At 41.2% G+C, this 22,352-nt stretch overlaps 1 protein-coding gene across 6 annotated transcripts in view; it reads left to right on the top strand.

The window, feature by feature from the left end:
- Positions 1-22,352, top strand: part of DLC1 (DLC1 Rho GTPase activating protein) — a 345,300-nt gene that overhangs the window by 169,481 nt on the left and 153,467 nt on the right. Inside the window, exon 6 of one of the 6 annotated variants that reach the window (XM_053659881.1) lies at positions 12-236. The exons of 3 other annotated variants lie outside the window; for them this stretch is intronic. In XM_053659881.1, coding sequence (XP_053515856.1) covers positions 12-136 — 125 coding nt within the window. In that variant the 3' untranslated portion in view covers positions 137-236. Of the gene's footprint in view, positions 1-11; positions 237-14,926; positions 15,434-22,352 lie in introns of those variants that run through there. 2 more of the 6 variants (XM_053659884.1, XM_037128758.2) reach the window with 2 other exon arrangements.

The following is a 22,352-nucleotide window of genomic DNA, read 5'->3' as shown; positions in this document are numbered from 1 at the left end:
TTCTTCTTTAGCCATTGATTTTGATTACTTCGCTTCTCTTCTTTGGAATCTCTTCAAGCTTCCAAAAGAAAAATACTACCACCAACTATACTATCAGTACTGTTCTTTACTGCGTACCTACCGAGAAGAGAGTTAGATGCTTCCTCTGCATTATCTTTAATTCTCACTGAGCTGCTCAGAACATGACTCTCTCTCGCTCCAAAACTGATGCTTCTTCTACCTCTTCATGCCTAACACCACCATTTCTCCCACCTCTGAGTGTCCTAGTAAAAATATGATCAGAAATATAAAACTATAAGTGGACACGGACAATAGAGTGATGATTATAGGGACCTGGGGGGTGAGAGGGATGCAAGGGGGCTAAATGGCAGTGGGAAATACAATAAAAACATTAAAATATATATAAAACAGTGATGATTCATGTAATTTATATATCTATATTATAAGTGGCAAACACAAGGCCCACGGGCCGAATCTGGCCCTCTGCTGTGTTTTATCTCTCCTGGAACCTTGCTTCTACCTGGCGGCAGTGCCAAGCTCCTTGCCCCTAGTTAAGGAGTAGTTACATTTATACAGTCCTAAAATTACATTGGGCCCTTTGAAGGCAACCTCAAGGCTGATGTGGCCCCTGGTAAAAATGAGCTTGAGGCCCCTGGTCTCTATATTTCTGTTCTTATGCCTTTGTTCCTGAAGTTTACTGTCCCCAAAATACTCTTCTGTTATTTTTTTCTTCAAATCACATTCTCTCTTCAGGGATTCACTTGACTGCTGCTTTTTGCACAAAACCTGCTGAAATTGCTCTCCTTCCCCTTTGAATCAGACAGGTTTCATTGCTCATCACATCTTCTTCCCTGAAAGCAGCAGCCCGTGTACTCTGTGACCCCTTATCCTAACAGATGGCCAGAGCCAATTACACTGGCTTGACTGAAGGCTGGAGAATACATTGGCTGATCAATGACCAGTGTTCTCTCTCTCTCTTTCTCTCTCCCCTAAATTATGAGCAAGGAAGACTCAGTTCAAACTGCAGCAGGTGAATCAACTGGAAGTTCCCATATACTGAGGTGAAGGAATAGTAAAAACCATTCTGCAGAAAGGAGCAGGAAAATGGAGCAGTTGGGCCAAGACAGAGGCATTGGAGACAATGCCAACCAGAGAGAGAGACGGAGGAAGTACGTGCTCCCGTCCCAGGGGACTGCCTAGGTGTCAGCTCCAGCTCCCAGGAGGCCTCCCTCCCACACATGCAGAATACCTCGGTATCCCCACACCTCCGGCTTTTAGTAGGTCCTAATGTGAATGAGCTCCTTGCACTCAGATGACTAGGCATACTTCTCCAAATGCCTATTGATAGTATACAATTAGCATCAGGAATAGTTGATTATTTAATTTCACTGGATGTCTTCAATCATTCTGGGTTTCTGTCCTGTCCCCCAAATTTATCATAAGCAACCTTAGTGATGAAACAGGACCTACCTTGGTTTCCTATTTGGTTTGTTCTACTCCATAAGACCTGGCAAGAACTCAGTGTATAGTGAATATTCAATGACATCATGGTTTGTCACAGTCACACTGACTTTGTAGGCTACAGAACTGTATCGCTATTTCCTAATTACCTCGAAGCCCACAGAACACACTCCTACCACTTTCAGCCTCACTCTCTGCAGGAGCACCAACATCTCTTCTGTTTACCAGACTCGTGGGTTTTCTTTTTCCGCTTGACCAAGTAAATTATCTCCTTTCAAAAATCACTAAAATTAATCCTGAACCTGTCATCCTACTCGTTCCACCAAACACAATTAGTGAGGTATCGAGTAATAATAGTTATCATTGTAAAACCAAATGGGGAGAATATAAACAGGCGGAGGTGAGATGCTAGATGCATTTTTTTAAATAAACTATCTTTAAGAGAAAAATATTAGAATTCTACTAGAGTTACTTGTATTCTATGACTTAGTAGTTTTTGATTTTTTAAAAATCGCATGTGTGAACATGGGGGCATTTTCATGATGTTTCTCCTCTAAGATCTCCAATGGCTGCATCCCAGCTGTGGCGATAAAGATAGTTTCATCTACAAAAACATGCATCGGCCAGGTGGGCCAAAGGGGGGGCATAAAATTTTGGTATTTTAGGACTTTGATAGAGCAGGAAACCAGATTATTTATTATATCATGAAACCAGTGATTACTTTTTAATAGTTTTGAGCACCAAATTTGGGGGACTTTAAAAAAAACAAGTCATGTGGCTCTAACATGTGACCCAACTCCGAGATGGGACCCAGTATTCTGCAGCTACTCAGGGACCCTTTCCCAGCTGGTCCCTGACACCAGAAGGTAAACTGGGCAGTGACCCTCTCCTCCTCCTGTGCAGGGGGCACCCTGGCCTTTCTGCGACATGGACATGGGGACTGTGACACAGACACATGAGAAATGTCTTTCCAAATGGACACACTCCAGCACTCGTGCAAACATCTTCAGGCGTCCAAAGGCACTCCCATCTGGAATGTAAGCCAGCTTTGAAAAAATAACTACAAACTACAGTTATCAAGACATTTTCCTAAAGGAAACAAAATATAACATTTCAGCAAAGGACGTTTAGTTAGACTGCAGATAAAAGTTAGGAGGAAACCATAGTTGCGTTTTGTTTTTTCCTGGTAGAACCTAAGTGGGCCAAGTTAACAGCGCTGATGCATAGAAAGAATTCCACATCTGGAAAATTTTCGCTCCGTCTGTGGTAGGTTTCCAGCCTCTTGCTTGCTCTCTCCCTACCATTTCCCATGACTTCAGCTTACCTCCCTTTTGTTTTCTTCAGTGAAGTTTTTTAACCCTTAGGGGCTTGGGGGTTTCGCTTTGTTTCTACAAGGAAGATGAGCAAGGGAAGACTTCACAGTGTTTTTGAGATTCTCTAGCTTTACTTACATTTAAGTGTTTACATAAGTGATATAAACAATACAATATAAATAGCTGAGCAAATGCATGGAATTATATTTTTAAAATACCTTAGGTAAACACAATAGTTTTAATGTTTAGTATAAAAGTTTAACATTGGTCTTAATCTTTCAACCTGAAAGTTTATTTTGTCTCAAATAATGGAACCTCCTATCATATAGCACATAGAAATAGTTATATATTTGTATCAGACTACTCACTGATACCATTTTTATGTAATTTAGAATATTGCTATATAGTTTCACATATTTGTCATTAGCCAACCCAATCATTATCCAGTCGACTAAAAGAAATCCCAACATTTTAAAGCAGTAAAAATAATTTCATATGCAGATATAATGGGGTGAGAAAAAGAATGGAGGCTAGACGATGAGAACCTGAATGTCCCACCACTGACATTCAACAAGAAGATGTTTATTTGGACCAGGTCCTTGTTTACCGTATAAACTTCTCTACAGTCCCGCACCTCCTTTCCTCATATCCCAGGGGTAAACTTCACGTTGGAATAGCCCATCCCATGTTCTCAGCCACCCCCATACTGGAATCCTGATCGCTGTGAGATGGGGGTGTTTGGGAAACTGGAGTAAACCACTGTCCAGGGTGACGTTGGACAGATGGATGGCAGAAGGATGGAATGCCTTAGGGAAAAGGCATTTTTAATTTAATTTTGCAGTTCTGTAGTTCTAAAAACAGCCCAAGTGACAGTGAAATATTGTTGCCATATATTGCTGCAAACAAACATAAATGTTAATGATTCTTTAGTAAGGTCACAATCTTTAGCTCTCCCTCGGTGGAATGTATTATCTGTCCACCAAGTTCATCTAAGTCCAGCCACATGTCAGCCCATCCAATTCTCTTCTTTAACCTTCCTCTCTCACTTCCTCTTCTCTCCACTGGAAAGTTAGGGGTCAGTGATAAAGGGGAAAGGAACTTGGAACAAGTGATGTTACTGTGTGTGCTCCCCTTTCTGCCTCTCCTGTGTGATTGTCTCAGGATTTCCTTGTTCTAGGCATGGAGAATGCTTGCAGCCTGCTGAGCAAGAAACATGGTATGAGCCAAGTGGCAAGATATAGAAGACTCTAGATATTTAGCTGAGAGAGGTCATGTGATCTGAGTGGTATAGCGAGGATATGGGGGCAGGGAGAAGGCCTTGAAAATCTGGGAAGGGAGAGCTGAGACATTTCTAGGCAACAAAACGATGTCGGCAAAGCTTGGACACTGGGAATACACAGGCCCAGTGATGTAACTGAACAGCACAGCCAGCTGGAGCACAGAGTTTGTGTTTGCAAGGAGAGAGGAGTGAGAAAACGGGAAAGTTCCAGACTCTGACAGGCCTTGGAGAGTGACCACAATTTTTACTAGTATAATATTAAGTTAATCAGTGGTTATCCCAGCTGCAAAAACCTAGACATCTTTGGTTTTAACTTTTCATTTAGTACATTGAAACCGGTTTGTATTTTAAACATGCACTACAACACCAGAAACCCATTAGATAACAATGATCACTACTGATAAAGGATTTTTAATACGCATTCTCGTAGGAGGTTTAGTGACAAGGTTAGAAAACAATCAAAATATTTTCATTTATGCTTTTATTTTTGGTGAGATACTTTTAAAACCTGAGTTCTATTTTATGTCATAAAAATAAATAAAAAAATCAGTAAATAAAATTTTAAAAAATGAGAATAAATTATTGTTGTAAAAAAAGAAAGAGTATACTAAAAACCAAAAAATAAATAAATAAATAACAAGTGACACCATGAAGACAGAGAAGAAATAACGTGAATTTAGAGAACTAAAGATAATACTTGCTTATAAACATTTCTAATTTTCTAACTTGACTTTAGAGCAAACCATTCTCCTAAGAAATGCTAACCATTTCTTAAAATCAGCTACATAAAAACGTTTCCCTTAGAATGAATATTTCATGATTATGACCAAATTTCCAGTTATAGTTCCTGCAACCACCCATCCTTTTGTTTGTTCGTTCGTTTGTTTTTAATGTTGCAGTTTTCAGTGTTCTTGTGTCATCAATGATCTGTAGTCTTGTGTGGGATGTGAACCACTCATTGCGTATTGTGTCTCAGAGACAAAAATAGACCTGTTCTATTTAAAGGTGTTTTTTTTCAATTTCTAACAAGAAATGTTAACAATACTATTGTGCTCTACCACACAACTAATGAATAGCAAGAAATATGCAAATGCTAACAATTATTTGATTCAGAGGCTGATTAATAACTTCACAAAACAGTGTTTTACCTTTTTCTCGATTTAAACACAAGAAAACGGAAGTACCAGTCACTGAAATATTAGAGCAATCCTTTCCTCTGGATATTTCATACACCTATTTACAGCAGGGTTCCCTAAACTATTTATGGTGTCTGATTTTTCAATCTCTTGGACACATATCATTTTAAAATATTATGAAAACAGATTATTAGAAAAATAAAGTTAGGCAGGGAGGAGATACAAAACATGTTAAAATGGCAGCCAAAGTGTTTTATCATTAAATCCAACAGATGTAAAATTAGTCCATCAAACCACATACTCTAAGAATATTCTAAATGCTTCCTCTTTATTTCTGTGCTCAGCCCTGACCATCCAACTAGATCCAGGCCAGCCATTGGCCACAGGTTGAATTGTCTCAGAGACCAAGGAACTCAAGCTGAATAATGGTGGAAGGGGACACTACAGTCAGAACTCCCAAGTCTATCAGCTGATTTCTCAAATGAAACCTTGCAGGCAAGAAGGGGCTGGAAAGAAGTATTCAAAGTCATGAAAGGCAAGGACCTACATCCAAGATTACTCTATCCGGCAAAGCCATCATTTAGAATGGAAGGACAGATAAAGTGCTTCCCAGATAAGTTAGAGGAGTTCATCATTACCAAGTCCTTATGAAATGTTCAAGGCATTTATCTAAGAAAAAAAGAAAATCAAAAATATGAACTGTAAAATGACAACAAACTCACAACTATCAACAACTGAACCTAAAAATAAAAACAAAAACAAACAAACTAAGCAAACAGCTAGAACAAGAACAGAATCACAGAAATGGAAATCACATGGAGGGTTATCAGTGGGGAGGGGAAGGGGGTAGAATGCGGGAAAAGTACAGGGAGTAAGAAGCATAAATGGTAGGTACAAAATAGACCAGGGGAGGTTAAGAATAGTATAGGAAATGGAGAAGCCAAAGAACTTATATGTACGACCCATGGATATGAACTAAGGGGAGGGGACGCTGGTGGGAGGGGGAGGTGCAGGATGGAGAGGAATAAAAGGAAGAAAAAAATGAGACAACTACAATAGCATAATCATAAAAATACACTGAAAAAAGAAAAAGAACTCTGAAGTCTCCAATTTAAGCTTAAGGAAGCAGCACGAGCTCCAGCTTTCTTTGGCTCCTGTCATGTTTCTTAAATCTATTAATGAGGGTGTTCCCACATTTTTTAAAAATGGAATTTGTCCCAAACAAGCACTTGCTAAAAGTCTTCACCGTCCTTCCCCATCTACCTTTTTTGCCTCGGGCGGGAGTGTGCTCGACCTGCCCGACAGATGTCCTCTCTCAGGTGAAGTCTGCAGACTGTCACTTTCCCCGCCCCTGGATAAGTTTAGTTTATGCAAACAAATGGCAGTGTTTTATCTCCCACAATTTATTTTTTGTCAAGGCTTTTATTTTTAACTTTCTTCTCCTGACTTATCTTTCTTTATCTTTTTATGTGCTAGTCAGAAGAGTAAGTGGGTTTTTTGGCTTGTTGAAGATACTTGAAAAGAGAGTTTTGGCTTACTTTTTTATCAGGGAGAGGCTGGGAAAATTATGTGTTCTTTGGCTGCTAATGGTAGAAAAATACCTATTTGCTTAAATAAGCATTTTAAAGGTTCCATTAGGTGCCCTGAAAACAAATAATACGTCTTCCCAAATAGTATATCCTGATATAGTGATGCAATCCAATAATCTATCACTACTGAGTTAAACCATCTTTATTATTTTGGTTAATAACATGCCAATACTAATAATATTACATGAATTGGTATTATTAATTACTCTACACAGAATGAGTTTTTCATGCTACCATTCAAATATATTTTATTATTGATAACATCTGAAGTGCCCTCTTATAAAATTCTCTCATACACTTTGCTCCAACAGCATAGCACTGGGTACGTCATTTCAGTACGTACATATTCTAAACCAGTGACCATTCTCCCCCCTCTGTGAAGACATACAACCGATTTTTAAAGATTCAGAGTTCTGATCATTTGCTTTTCTCCGAGAATTTTCAGTAATATCAATATTTGAACCCTGAGTTCTTCTATGGATTTTATCACTGCCATATTTTCTGTGATATGTTTACCCACAGAATCCATTTATCTTTTTTCAATTGAGTCGTTAACATGTGTGTACAAGGTATAGGGTAAGGGTTAAGTTTCACTTTTTTTTTTTCATATGGCTATCCGGCATCGTTTGTTGAAAAAGATCATCCTACCCAGTTGACTTACTTTGGCATGTTTCTCGAAAATCCACTGCGTGGGTGCTAAGGACCTGTTTCTGGACTCTTCACTCTGCCACTGGTCTGCGGGTCTAGCCCCGGAGCAGCACCACCCCGTCCTGATTACTGTGCGTGTGTCGTCAGTCTTGAAATCAGGAGTGTAAATCCTGCGACGCTGCTTTGCTTTTTCAAACTCTTTCTGGTTAATTTAGATCCTTTGTATTGCCATACAAATTTTAAAATCAACTTGTCAGTTTTCAAAAAAAATCATACTTGAATTTCATCTGGTTGGATGTCAGCTCTACAGATCAGTGTGGAAAGAACTGACATCCTGACAATGCTGAGTCCACAGCTCCATAAGCCGGGTATATCTGTTTACTCGGGATCTTAACTTCTCTTGGCAGTGTTTTATGGCATTCAATGTACGAGTTTTGTACACATAGTGTTAACTCTAAGTATTTCATGTTTTTTATCATGTTGTCATTGGTACTTCCTTATTCTAATTATTAATTATTCAGTGCAGTATATATAAATACCACTGATTTTTGTATGTTGACTTTGAAACCTATAACCATGCTAAACTCACTTTTTATTTCTACTTAATCTGGCTAGAGGCTTATCAATTTTATTGACCTTTGCATATAACCAGTTTCGTGATTTCTGCTCTTATCTTTACTGTTTTCTCTTTCTGGTGGGAGGTCCAGGGCAGCCATTATTCTAGGATTAATTTGGCCCCTCTACTGAGGCATGGACTCCTCTGGGGGTTCCACCCAATGCCCTGTATTGCACGAAGGCTCTTCACGCTGGAGGGAACAGAAACTAACCCCAGCCCTGTGGGAGCTCCAGTAAGTAATCTGCCTCCTGACCTCTGAACTTCTTCCCCCAGCTTGGGAGACTTGCTTCTCACACCTGTGCAGATAGTAAGTGTGTAAGCATCTAAATATTTTGACTGATATGTAAGTATATAACATATCAGTCAAAAGCTTGGGAGGCCCCCCAGCAGACCCTCAGAGCTCACTCTCTCTACTGCTTCCTCTTCTTTAGCACCTAACCTGCAAATTCTAGCTGCCTTGGTCTCCATCAGCCCTGATGTCTGTCTCCTCCAGACAGCCAGGTGATGTTTGGTTTTCCTCTCTCTGCTCTGTAGCCCAGAAACGAGCCCTGACAGTATGATTTGTATTTCCCTTGTTTTCAGAGACCACAGTTCTGCATTACCTATTGTGCAATTCCTTTAATACATTGTTTTGTGTGTGTATCAGGAAGAGCCCTTCATGGACAAAAGCTAAGTCAACATGTAAAACAGCTTTTTACAAAAACATTCGAGCCTATGAGTACTGGTAATCTTTTGATTACCATATGATATTTATTAAAAATATGGTAGAAAGGGTGTAATCAGTTTTTCTATTAACATAGAAAAGTAGTTGGGTTCCCATTTGATCTGACTTGAAACTGTCCTTGACTGTCTATATGCTTCAGGGCACCACTCAACCATTATCCATAATTGCTTTTGATTTTATTATTAGTATAGCATGATATTTGAGATTATTGATAATTGTTATAATCCAAAGGATAATCACATCTGGCATTCTCTATGGAGATTCATGGAAGTAAATTTACATGAAGGTAAAATCAAGTATTTGAATTTTTTATTTGTTCCTCAGAAGGAAGTCTTATAATTCAGAATCAGCAAATGGTTGCTTTCATGGGGGCCCAATCTCATTATAAAGATACATATATTAACTATAGGAATTGAAACAAACACAATTTAAAAGCATTTCAAGTAGTCATTGTACACTCAATCTCAACAGAGAAGTTATATTACTTACTACAATTATACATCATAATGCTGAACTTCTTTAATTAATAATATGTTGGAATTTTACCCTTTAAAGAATAAAGGATGGAAGAATAAGAAAATAAAAGGAAGACAGAAAGATAAAAGAAAATGAGGACTAACAAAAAGGAAATTTTTTTTCTTAAAGTTAAGCTATATCTAAAATTTATTTTACTGCTAGAGATCCTATTCTTTCTTAAGGCAATATGGACCATAGGTGTATTATTGCTTTAACATTGGTATTGGTGGGATATCCTTGTTGATTTTTCTATAGAAATGAAAAATATTTTAACCTTCCCTCATGAAGATTTTCCATAGAGAAAAGTTTCTGGGGAGCTTCCCTACTTCTTCCTTCCATTCTCTAGTATCTCTTATTTCCTGTCTCTCTCCCCAAAATGCCAGGGTAGAGAACTGGAGTCAACTAAGAAAATGGGAAAGAAATAACTGAGAGAGAAGTAACCAAAACAAATGAAGAATTTCCCCCCCTCCAAAAAAACATGTTAAAAGCAACTTGAAAATAGCTTGAGGAAAGTATGAAAACACTGGCTTTATTTGTTAACAGTTAAGATTTGTAGAGATACGTGTTTTAGAAGCAGAGTGAGACTGTCCACCCAGGGGGGTTATCCCCCTCTTTGTTCCACTCCTACAGCAGAGGTGAGGCGCAGGCCTGTGTGAGTCCGACACCCATCACACCCACCCACCACCCTGGGGCAGAGTCCTCATCAGTCTAGCCAATTCCCTCTTTAGCAAGCTGCTGTAACGGAGTGCCATAAACTGGGTGGCTTATAAACAACAGAAATTTATTTCTCACATTCTGGAGACTAGGAAACCCAAGGTCAAGGCACTGGGGGCAGATTCAGTGTCCGGTGAAGCCCCCTTCCTGGTGCAGACAGGGCCATCTTTTTGCTGTGTCCTAATTTGGCAGACAGGGCAGATTAGCTCTCTGGGGTCTCTTGTATAAGGGGATTAATCCCATTCAGGAGAGCTCCACCCTCAGGCCCTAATTACCTCCCAAAGGCCCCACCTTCTAATACCATCACACTGGGGATTTGATTTCAACAGACAAATTTGGGAGGAACACCAGCAGTCAGCCTGTAGCAGTTGGCTTTCTCACAGGTGACTTTTCTCAGCTTGATGGAGAATTTTGTTTCAGAAAGCAGAGATAGTAATGAGGTTCAGCAGTGAAAAAGGAAATAAGGTACGGTGACATCAGTCAGGAAGAGGAGGAAGCCCTTCCTTCTCTTGTTCCTAATACTTCTTATGCTATTCCACGGCCTCCTGTCACTCATTCATTCAGCAGTATTACTCTGCATTTATCTTATTCTGAAAGACAGTGTGGTTTCAGTGTGTATCAGTAGTTGCAGAGAAAGTCTGAACTTCTTTGATTACTAACTCCTGTTAGTAAAATTTCCTGAGTGTAAAATCCCAATATATAGTTATAATTATCTGGGGATAATTATAACATATCCATAGATTATTACAGCTGTGGGCTTTGTACATTAGACAAAAACATAACTATTTAAAGAACTATCTGCATAAGTATAGACATAGATTCTAAGGCTTTCTTTTTGCCATCTAAGGAAAATCTCATCTGCCCCCAGGTTGGAGATAAAAGATTTAAAGAAAATCATTGCTGGGGCTTATTGGCCCATCAAGCATCAATAGATAGCTAACAAACAGTATAAATAACCTTGACCTAAGCCCTCTGGTTAAGAACATTTAACAGAGTTTATCATAAAGGAGATTCACAACCAAATTCAATGTAATCCTTAGGGTTCTAGATGTAGAAACAGATAAAGAAGTAAAATTTCTACTTGTACCAGAGCAATGTGCTAAAGATGGTCATATTAAATAAATATTTCAAAATCAAAACAGTCTTCTGTGCAACATGTAACCAACCTACAGGCTAGGTGTTATTTATCGGAGTACACAAAAAATACACATTCCTCAGAGTTACAGAGGCCTCGTACTATGAATTCTCCTGGTCACAGGCTTTTGGATACCCACTCAATGGAAAACTCTGTTTTTGCCGACTCACCACCCCTTAGGCAGACTTGTTATTGCCACTGTAGGCACTGCCATTCACTAAGCCTGATGTCCTCCTGATGCAGAGCTGGATTGTCCACAGGGCACAGCCAAATAGGGTTTTAATAATTTCCTTTCCGTGCTAAAGACGCAGATCCAAGCATGGCAGTGACTCAATAAACTCTCCATTCCCCATCATTGTTCCCATTATTCTGATAGAAACTCTCAGCCCTTTGGCTAGTCCTGAATGTTCTATTTGCTCTAAAGGAGGCTTAAATGAGTTGCATCAGCACGTGGAGTAGCCCTAAGACCACCTTTATGCTACACAGACGTGGACAGTAAGGTGTCCCTAACACTAGATCGAAGCAAATGGGACCTTGAAACACTATGACATTAAAATTTTTGTTTGCAGTAAAAAGACAAAATTTATAACTTAGACAAAACTAGATAAAATTTTATAATACACTGCCAAATATATTTCTTAGATGGAAAATATTAGGGACATACTTGAGCCAGAATCTCTAGCTGACTATAGAAGAATCTCTGCTCTCCAGGGACCTGGAAGAGTTTGCAAAGCTCTCCCAGGTCAGAGAGCAGTCCCACCAATGGCTAAAACTAGCTCTTTATCATGAAAAATAAGGAAGTGAGAAGTTGTCAAAGCATTATGTGGCTATTCTCATTTTGTCTCATAATTCCCAATGGGATCTTGAGAGAAACCAGCAAACTTCTCATGTTCCCACTCTCCCCGTCTGCCAAGTTGAGACAACACTAATTATCACATACTGCCCTTCACCTCCCACAGTTTTAAAAGACTTGGATTATTTAGAATTTGTAGAAATACAACTTGAGAAACTATCCTATAAACAGTGGATTCTACAGAGCCATTTTTCTGTGTGGAATATATCTACTGGCCAATAAATACAGAAAGCAAGCAAAAAAAAACCACTTAAAATTGACTTTGTATTAAAGTGGTTTTTACACCATCCCCATGACATGTGGCTGAAATTCATCCATAATGAGTTGAAACATCCTTGCAGTGAAATTTGGACTTAATGAGTTTTCAAAAATGAGGGCCAAGTTGCTAGCCCTGTGTCTGACTCTGGTAAAATCATCAATTACAGCCCTTTCTTCTGGACAATATTTAGCTGTGCTCCTCCTCTCCAGTAGTCTGCCAATAAAAGTTACATTTATGTTGGTACATTTCCTTAAAAAAAACCGTAAACCCTGTTAGATAGGTTAGGTCTGTGGATTGACCTACCAGTGAAACCTGTTTTAGAATAAGTAGATTTTTCCAATACCTGCTGAAATGAGTTACAAAGAATAATAAGTATTTTCCTGGAGAAGAAGAAGGGTCATTTTGGAACACTTTGGAGACCAGACCTTGGTGCCTATCATTAAAATGTATGTGTTAACTACACCTTGGTTCTCTTGGCTCATTGCCCTTTGAATTCCGTAGTGGGGACCCCCCCCCAAACCCCTCTGAGACCCGGGCTTCTTCCACATCATGGGTCCAGTGGATGATTTTATTTGACTAAGATGAAGGAGTTTGGGCCCATAGTTTAGTATGAACTGAACCTAGATTACACTAATAGTGGATCATTTTCATCAATGTCATTAATTTATGACCAAAGACGTTGATTGAAGACTTAATGAGCTCCAGATACAGACAAGTCTGGCTGTGAATCCTGGATCAGCCATTTACCCTGTGGCCTTTCTCAAGTCTCTTCTGCCTAAGCTTCAGCTTCCTAATCTCTGAAGAAGAGAGAGGACACTTGTACTGGTTTATCTCTCTATACGGGCCTATAAACGGTGCCAGTAGAGTTTGTGGTATGTCGTGGGTACTCAGTAAATGTTATTTTCCCTTTCTTTCTCCTCTTTCATGTTTAGTTATAGCAAAGCTTTGTGCCATTATAATCAGCCATTATTCATGACTCACACAGTCAGCTCTTGATATTCTGCTGGGGATGACTGTGTACTCCTGACATTGTCATAGATCTAGATTAGAAATTTAGGTGCGGTTATTGACTAGGAAGAGTTAGGAATCCAGGCTCTGGTCCCCCCACCCCCTCCCTGTGTGTGCCCAGTAACACTTTGCACATGCTTCTGTCATGGAACTTATTACATTATTTTGAAATTACTTGTGGTTAGTGCGGTTCCTCCTGTTCGAAGGCTGAGTTGCTATCTTCTCTACCCTCAGCATCCCGTGCCTGGCACAGCATGTGGTTCAGTGCTTGCAAGGCGTGTGCTTCCTGCTGATCCTCTGCAAAAGGGGGTCCGTGTGCCCCTGTTCTGTCTGGTCTGACCAGGAAATGCGCCAACCTGCTTCCAGGCGCTCAGATTTCCTTAAAGGGGAAACACACACATACACATTTTGTTTACAGTGGAACCCGGCGTTAGGTGATCATTAACGGAAAATTTCCCCTTGGGATTGGCTGTCCCGGCACCAAGGTCTATATGCCCCAGCAGCGGTGCTTGTTGCCTCCCGATCTACACCCAGCCCAGCACAGCAGTAAGGTGAAGGAGTAAATGTCTACCAAGAACCACAGTCTCAGGGATACTCATGAGGTTTGACAGTTTGGAAACAATACAATTTAGGACTCATGGTTTACTAATAAGCAGTGGTACCAGTATTACTTGTGACTTGTGAGCACCTTCTTACTATTTTAATTATCAGTCTTTGTATTAAGTTGTCAAAGTTGATGGGAAAGAGGCTGCATGCTGTAGAAATTTGGAAACTCCGGAGATCAATGTGGTTTGAAACTACTTTTACGAATATAAATAATTATGATAATGATTAGAATGTGTTTGGTATCTGGCAATTTACCAAGTGATTTTACAGCATTATTTAATTTCATGAAGGTTATGAACCGGCCCTTAGATATTTCGTGCCAGGGGAAAGTTATAAGATGGGATTTAAGGAACAGCAAAAAAGAAGGTTAAAAATGCATTAAAAAGCAGAAAATCAGCCAAATTCATTGGCAGGGAAATAGATTTATTTGGCGTTTTAGAAACTTGACATATCTTGCAAAAGAAGCAGTTGGCTCATATTTTGATTTCACAGTGTTGGCACTTTTTTATTGTTTGGGGAAGAATTTTGATCTGCAATTATAATGATGACGTCTGCTTGCTTGGAACTGAAAGATTCACAGAACCAGGAGACATCTGAACCTTATTTAGAGGCAAAACCAAGAATTATTTGATTAAACCACTGACTGTAGGTAGAAGTCTAGTCAGAGGGGAAATATGAGGAGCTGATTAATAGTTCGTTTAGAACTCGGGTACCCATTTCCTAGAGAGACTCCGGACTGGTCAGCAGGATGCTCACGGCGGCCATACAGCTCCATTCCCACGCCCACGAGTAACGGTTGAACTCTCTGTCTCTTAAACATCCTTCTCTAAAACCATGAGTTAACAAAACACAAATGAGATAATCAAATACGAATGTGAATGAGAATTAACCTTGAAAGTTGAAGAGCACCCTACCTGCCACCCTTCCTCAACCTCTATCACTTTTTTTTTTTTTTGCCTTCCGCCCTGCCTTTCCTTCAAAGTGCAAGGTTACATGGATTGCCAGGAAAGTTGTTATTTAATAGACGAACAGCCGAGCAGGGACCTAGTCAAGTGATTGGATTACACAGGAAGCTAGAATCATCTCGATAGCCACGAAGGCAGCTCGAGAGCGCAGTGTGTCGTTGGCTCATTTGTAAGCCTTTCCAGATGTGGCAGGCGCGCGAGCTTGCGCTTGGCGGCTGTCCAGGAGGCCGCCTGCAGTCGGCGCACTCCGGGCTGCAGTGCGAGCCGCAATGCCGGGCTCCTGACGGCGCAGGGCTGGCTGGCTGCTCGGCCCGGACCCAGTCCCGGTCCCCATCCCCGTCCCCGGGCTCCGCGCGCACGCAGCCCTGCCGCCTGGCAGAGCCGCAGCCGGCAGCGGCGGCAGGACGTCCGTAACAGGAGGAGCTGAGCAGAATGGTCGTGGCGCCGGGGCTGCACTGAAGTCCTTTGCGGGATGGGGGACCCTGAGGCCCACGTGATGGCGCGGCCCCAGCGAGCCCCTCTCCGGAGGTCCTTTAGCGACCACATCCGAGACTCCACAGCCAGAGCCCTGGATGTTATTTGGAAAAACACCAGAGACAGAAGACTGGCAGGTGAGGAGCGAAGGGGAGGAGGGGGGATGGGAGCTATTAAAAGGAAAACAATTAAATACACAGACACAGTTATTAACTTGAATAATTTATGATCTTGTCAGCTGGGTAAAGTTCATCACTGTCTCAGGATTGATTTCAGTCTCCCTTCCTCTGATATTTAGAGCTTCTAGTGTCTTGATTTGGCCCCCCCCCCATGCCTCTGTCTGATTATTTCTAGATAAGGTTTTATGAGAGATGCTTGTGGGGTTTTTTAACCTTGAAAACAAAAGCAAGGTCGTCTTGCCTACCAGGAAATCAGTGGCGATGACCAGCCACAAGCAGAAGCACGGGGCTCTGTGGGCTGGCGAGGCTCTGGAGGTGGCTGGTCCCAGGTGACCTGGCACGGGTGCAGCAGAGGGGCCTGGAAGGGCTGTGTCAGGAGAGCAATCCGCGCTGCCCAGTCACAGCGCTGGAATTTCCTCTGGCAGCCAGGAGCTGCTCTGAGTTCCAAGCCAGTGTCAGGTATGCTAGAGGCAGGCATTGGAAATATAATAAAACATAACCACAGTAGTGCAGTTCCAACGTTCTGGGGCTCATGTGACAGCACCCAAATGGCAGACTGTGTTTGAAGGGGTTCACCGAGGAAACAGGAATTCTGCCTGGTCTTGGTGTTACGGATTTTCATAGCTCGATACTGCATAGCATCCCAGGCAAACAGACAAAAACTCCAAATCCCAGAAAGGTCTCCCAATAGCATTGAATGGCTCTTTCTCGTTTGCATTTCTAAATCTGAAGGCCGGTGTCATGTACATGGATAGGTCAAAGATTGTGTTTTCTTAACCCTCTTGGTTAATCCAGTTGTTTTCCATATACTGAAGTTCTGCATTGTTGAAAATATTGGAAGTGGCCTTCAAATGTCAATCCAGAGTTTGGTGCTGTGTGTTCTTGATAAAAGGTCATTTGACGTTCACACAATTGTCCTGACACAACTTGGAAAGGGGAAATTTAAGTGTGTGATTGTGAAGCAGATTATGAAGAAACCTATACTTAGGCTGTAAATTTTCCTAAAGCTCATAAAAGTCTTTTGGTTAAACTAAACAGTATTGCCCAGGACCTACAGTAAGTAACTACAGTAAGAGGAACTACAGTAAGTAACATTGTTTCGCCATAGGTAGGGGAGATAGAGCAAAATATTCTCACTTCAACCATTTTAGGAGGACTTTACCATAAAGTGTGCTACCTTTAAGCAATCCAACTTTCCCATAAAGTGAGTCGTTTTAAGGTGTGCTATCTACTAACAACTTGTAATTGGCTAGAGGAAGTTTAAGAAATACAAGATATGGGAATATAAAGTCCACAACTATAATTGTTTGACCCTTAAAAATATAAAGTGACTGCTTTATTGTTGTCTTTTTTGACAAGTTCATTGTCACAAATGGAAAGATCCCACAAATAGTCTCTTGTAAAAATTACACAAAAATATCTTAGTGTGGTATGGCGTTTTATATTGAAAGTAAGACTAACTGAAACGTTCCTGCGTCCCAGACTTTCCCGTTTATTTTCGTAAATGAAGAGCTTCTGACAGCTGTTGACGTCCTGAAATCAGGACATGGTCCCCTGTCGGGGACCAGGCAAGTCGCTGTGTCTGTCTTATCCTTTGTCTGTTGTGTACGAATGGTCCACATGGAGTCAAAATACGACATCGAATTAACAACACTTTATGTGTGATGAAAAATCACACATTTCCGCAGCCCTAACAGCAAATAGGATTTTTGCTGCTCCAGGTTCACTGAAGGAAGAAACTCTTCATGTTGCCCAGTTTCTCTAAGGTGAGTGTGGCCTCTCAGGTACTTTGCACTGTAGAGAATCCAGGTCCCATACTGGCAGACGAAGGGCTTTGGCTGCCACTGCGGACTCGGATTCCTGAGGACCCAGACCCTTTTTGTGTTCTCCCCTGGGCTTGGCACGTGTCTCATAGCTCAATCAGTGCTTGTCAAATGGGGACCCATTTGGTTCACACCCAGGCCTCAAGAGCACCTATTTCTGTCCCTTCCCTCACACTTGTCCCCTGCACCCAACCCTCCTACTGACCAAAGGCTAAGTAATAGCTGTCAATTATCCACAAAAAGTCACTTCTGTAAATACCAGGTGCAGTCATTATTACATATCAAACTACTTTGCAGCATGGAGAGCAATAGAAAGTCTAAACATCCTGCTTCGCTTTTTGTTTTGAGATTAATCAGGTGAAAAATACAAAGTGTTTTACAGCCTCTACAGAAAAAATACTTTTGTAAATGGTACCTAACACATTATTTCTATGATGATCATTACCTTAATGAATTAGGTCTTTTATCTAGTTTCTCAAAAATTAATCTGAGATTTCGGTTTCTTTTTTAAACTATTTTTTATTGAATTTATTGGGGTGACATTGGTTCACAAAACCATACAGGTTTGAAGTGTGCAAATCAATAAAGCATCATCTACATACTGCATCGTGTGCCTGTCACCGCCAGCAAAGCTCCTTTCCGTCCCCATTGCCCCCGCTTTGCCTACCTGCATGTACCCTCACCCCATCGCACTGTTGTCTGTGGTCGTGTGTTTCATGTGTGTGTGTGCTTTTTTCAGTTTCGTCCACACGTTTAATCTGACCAAAGTGCTTGGCCCAGAGACAGAGTTTTAACTTCCCTTGTTAGGATCCTTTCTCTTAACCTCAGCCTCTCCTCTCTCTCTCTCTCTCTCTCTCTCTCTCTCTCTCTCTCTCTCTCTCTCTCTCTCTCTCATACACACATACACATTCTACGTAACTTAAGAGTTCCTAGTTCTGCCTCAAGTGATGTCATGTACAAAAACCACCATTTACCTCTCCTGGCCTTGAACTCCCTTACATAAAAAAATAGGAATTTTGTCTGTTATGTTTAGGGACCCACAGCCTTACATAAACAGAACACAGAATTGCTGCTAGCACAAGGGCTTCAGGTTGTAGGAGACACAGAACAGACTGTTTTAACTGCACGCACCTTTACGTGTAGTGTGGTTGTCTGTCTCCACCCAGCAACACAGCCCACCGGGCTCCCTTACTCCTGTTCTCTCCGAAACCGTTCGTGCCCACCCCACAGGCACGAGGCCTTCTTTCCTAAGAGCGGAGATGGCGTGGAGTTCCCAGGGAATTAGAACTCCGAAGTTAACGGTGGGTGACAGATGGGGACGACGGCCCTTCTCTGTCTTACACGTCCTCTGTGTCCTCCTCCCCACCCGTCAACTGCTGGTGCCTCCCCTTGAGCACAAGGACATGTTGGCGTCAGGGTGCATTCATTCCTGAAAACCTCTTGCCCCTTAAGCCTTTCCTATAGGGTCATGTAGGGGGTTCTTAGCCTTTTTTGTGCTAATTGGTCTCTTTTGCGTTCTGGTGGAGCCTGTGGCTCATAGCTCAGAATAATGTTTTTAATGTATAAGTAAAATACACAAAAATTATAAAGGAAACCAATAATAATGAAAGTAGTTATCAAGGTATTCAAAAACGCGAAGTTATAATTTAGTAATATAACATGAAGGAATTATATAACAGACCATTGTTTAAAATATGAGGAAGTTAATATAAATTAAGTATTTTATAAAGATCCCGGCATGAAGATTGTTATTGCTTAGCTAGAGGATGAGCATTAAACTGTACATTAGCCTTTGGCTCAGCTCCTGTCACCAACCAGTACAGAGAGGGGACACTGAGGGCCAGCACCCACACCTAGGTCACCAGCATCAAACCTTCGGCTCTCTGGTTGGGTGGCTGACTGGGGGCAGCGATGTCCCAGGAGCATCTGGGGTCAGGGCAGGTTTGATAACTACCATAACTGTGCAGCAGGGATGTTTGTAAGAAATATTTTGTGATTTCTGCAACAACTTCCAATAAATGGGAAAGTCTGGCTTGTCTGGGTAACAGAGTCAGAGGGACAGCTAATACCATGAGGTGGCAAGAGGGGAAGCAGCCTGTCAACATTCATCGCTGGAAGAATGTGGCTTCCGTTAGAATTTAGTGAAATGAGAAATGAAATTTTTCTTCAAGTTCATGGATGCCCTGAATTCTATCCAGAGACCCTAGATTAAGAATCCCTGCGTAATACTTCCTGTGGCTTCCAAATACTTGTAATCGAAAAATCTGAGCGACCAAGATACTGGGCTGTCATACGTGAGAAGGCTCGAATTTTCGATGAATGTTCGACAAAGCTCCACCAATGACTTTGGACTGATGCAGCAGCAAGACTGCCTCCAGGGAAAAAATAAAAGAAACTGAAATCCAGACTAGAAAGGGGCAGAGACTCACAGTAAGGCAAAGCCCAGACAGCACATGTACCGTGGCTGCCATCAATTTGGAAAGTGGAATGAATAAATAAACCAAAAAAGAATATAAATATTAGTCTTTATTTAATATCTAATAAGGTGAGGACAACTTATATAGTATAAAACACCCTGATTTAAAAAAAAAACTTCAATTCATTCTTCCTATTAAGAAAATGTAATGTATAAGGGAAAACCTAAATGCCTCACTTATTATGAGACACACGGCACGACTTCTGTAGCTAAACATTTAAGACAAGGAAGGAAAACTGAGTTGCCTGTAAAGAAGGCAGAAAAATTTGGATGAATGTCAATCCAGACGAGAGTCAATAGACCTACAATAAATTCTTCAAGTATCTGCATCAGGTAGGATCCCCCTGGGATATTTTGTTCAACATCTTCTGTCTTTTGTGAAGTAGATTGTTACGTTTCAGCTGACCAGGTCTCCAGTTCACTAGCGAAAGGAAAACCTGATGTGCGCTCTGGTACATTGGCTCTGGGCTCCGTGGGGCATCGAGAATTCTGGCCCACGTCCCATGGCAGGCAACCACAAACCCTGACTCCTGTGAACTGTTTTCTGCTCGCTGGTTCACAGGGCAAAGCAAGTAAGGGCATATGTAATGCCTTTTAATCAAGGGTGATGCATGCCTGAAAATATGCAGGCTCCTCCAGTAAACAAAGGCTTCCCTAGACATGTGCAACACTATGTAACCTTTTAAAAGGTCTGAGAGACAGCCACTAATGACGCTTCATGAGACACACATACCTGGGGGTAGACATGAGCATGTATCTGTTAAATTAGATGCCACTCTTTCCAATAAGAGAGGGGCATGTTGATGTTGAGGCTGACTTGGAGGAGAGAAAACAGTGGCTAAGAAAGCTGGCCGTGACGTCAGAAGCCCAGGTTTGAATCCTGGCTCTTGCACTGGTAACTTTGGACAAGTCGGTCCATTCCTCACCCATGTACAGAGGATGATAATAGTACTCAGTCACAGGATTGTTCTAAGGATTAAATGAGCAACCATGCAGAGTGTATAGTAGAGTCAGGGGCCTATAACAAGCATGTCATCAGTTTGGATTTTATAACCTTCCTTCCCTGTCCCTCCTGCACGACTTCCTGGGCGCTTCACCCTCTGAGCGTGACACTACTATAATTTCTTTTGGCAAAACTAGTTCAACCAGTCCAAAATATAGAAAAGAAAAGTTAAAATGTTCATGGTACCTGGGATTTATTTCTGTACATCTGGAGAAAAACGAAGAAGGCTCTAATGGAGGGGGTTTGTAGACAGACCTTGAGCCCCAAAGTGAAGTGACGAGAACAGCGGGTTCCGCCCATTAATGAAGGAGTCAGTCCTTGCGTGTGGGTTTGTCAGGCCAGATCTACAATATCTGAAAGTCTTCGCAAGCGAGTTGGAACCTGCTTTGAAAATTGCTGTATAGATGGAGCCAAACATGGAAAAGAGCAGCAGCAGCAGCAGCAGCAGCAGCAGCAGCAGCAGCAGCGAGCTGGGGTTTCAAGCTCGTGGCCCAGCTCCGGTGTGGGAAAAAGTATGTTAAATGTCAAGGTGGCACTTGAAAGGGATATTTTTCATGGCTCTCCTTCTGGAGCAAGGCTTCTATCACTTTCTTCATTTGAAATGTTCTGTGTAAGCAGTCTGCGTATTTTGCCAAAGGTTATTATACACAAATAATGAGATGTGTCCAAAGTCAAAGGTGTGGTTTGTTAATTAGTCATGAGTCTGCTACAGGATCTGAAGCCAAAGCTGGATTTAAAAGAACATTCCTGGAAGTTCTCTATTCCAGAGGAATTATTAAGGCACAGATTCAAGTTAAACTTGCCTTTGTGTTTTCCAATCCCTCATTCTAGCCCCTTTTGATAATATGTCATTCTTTTTTTCTTCATTGAGGTGTAATTGACATACAACATTATAGTAGTCTCAAGTACTCAACATAATGATTTGGTATTTGTATATACTGCAAAATGATCACCACAATAAATGTAGTTAACATCTGTCACCACACGTAGTTACAAAATTATTTTCCTTGTAATGAGAACTTTCAAATACATGGTACAGGATTATCAACCACAGTCACCAGGATGGACATTACATCCCCATGACTTCTCACTTTCTAACTGGAAGTCCGTAGTTCCCTTCACCCCCTTTTGCCCCTCCCCCACCACCAGTCTGTTCTCTGATTCTGCGAGCTTGGTCCTGTTTGGCTCTGCTTTGTTTTTTAGAGTCCACCTATAAGGGAGATCATATGACATTTGTCTTTCTCTGCCTGACATATTTCACTTAGCGTAATGGCGTCAGGGTCCACCCATGTTTCTGCAAATGAAACGATTTCATTCTTTATTTATGACCAAGTAATATTCCATTGTATATATCTACCACCTTTTCTCTACCTATTCATCTGTCTGTGGACATGTAGGTTGCGTCCATATATTGGCTTTTGTAAGTAATGCTGCATGAACATGAGGGTACATATATCTTTTGAATTCGTGGTTCTGTTTTCTTTAGATAAATGTCCAGAAGTGGAATTGCTAGATCATCTGGTAGTTCTAGTGCTAATTTTTTGAGGAACTGCTGTTCTCTTTTCCATAATGGCT

The sequence above is a fragment of the Artibeus jamaicensis genome, unplaced genomic scaffold (assembly GCF_021234435.1).
Source record: "Artibeus jamaicensis isolate MK-2021 breed Jamaican fruit bat unplaced genomic scaffold, CSHL_Jam_final scaffold_833, whole genome shotgun sequence".
Classification (NCBI taxonomy): domain Eukaryota; kingdom Metazoa; phylum Chordata; class Mammalia; order Chiroptera; family Phyllostomidae; genus Artibeus; species Artibeus jamaicensis.
Note: the sequence above shows the minus strand (reverse complement) of the source record. Positions and strands in the feature narration are given on the sequence as shown.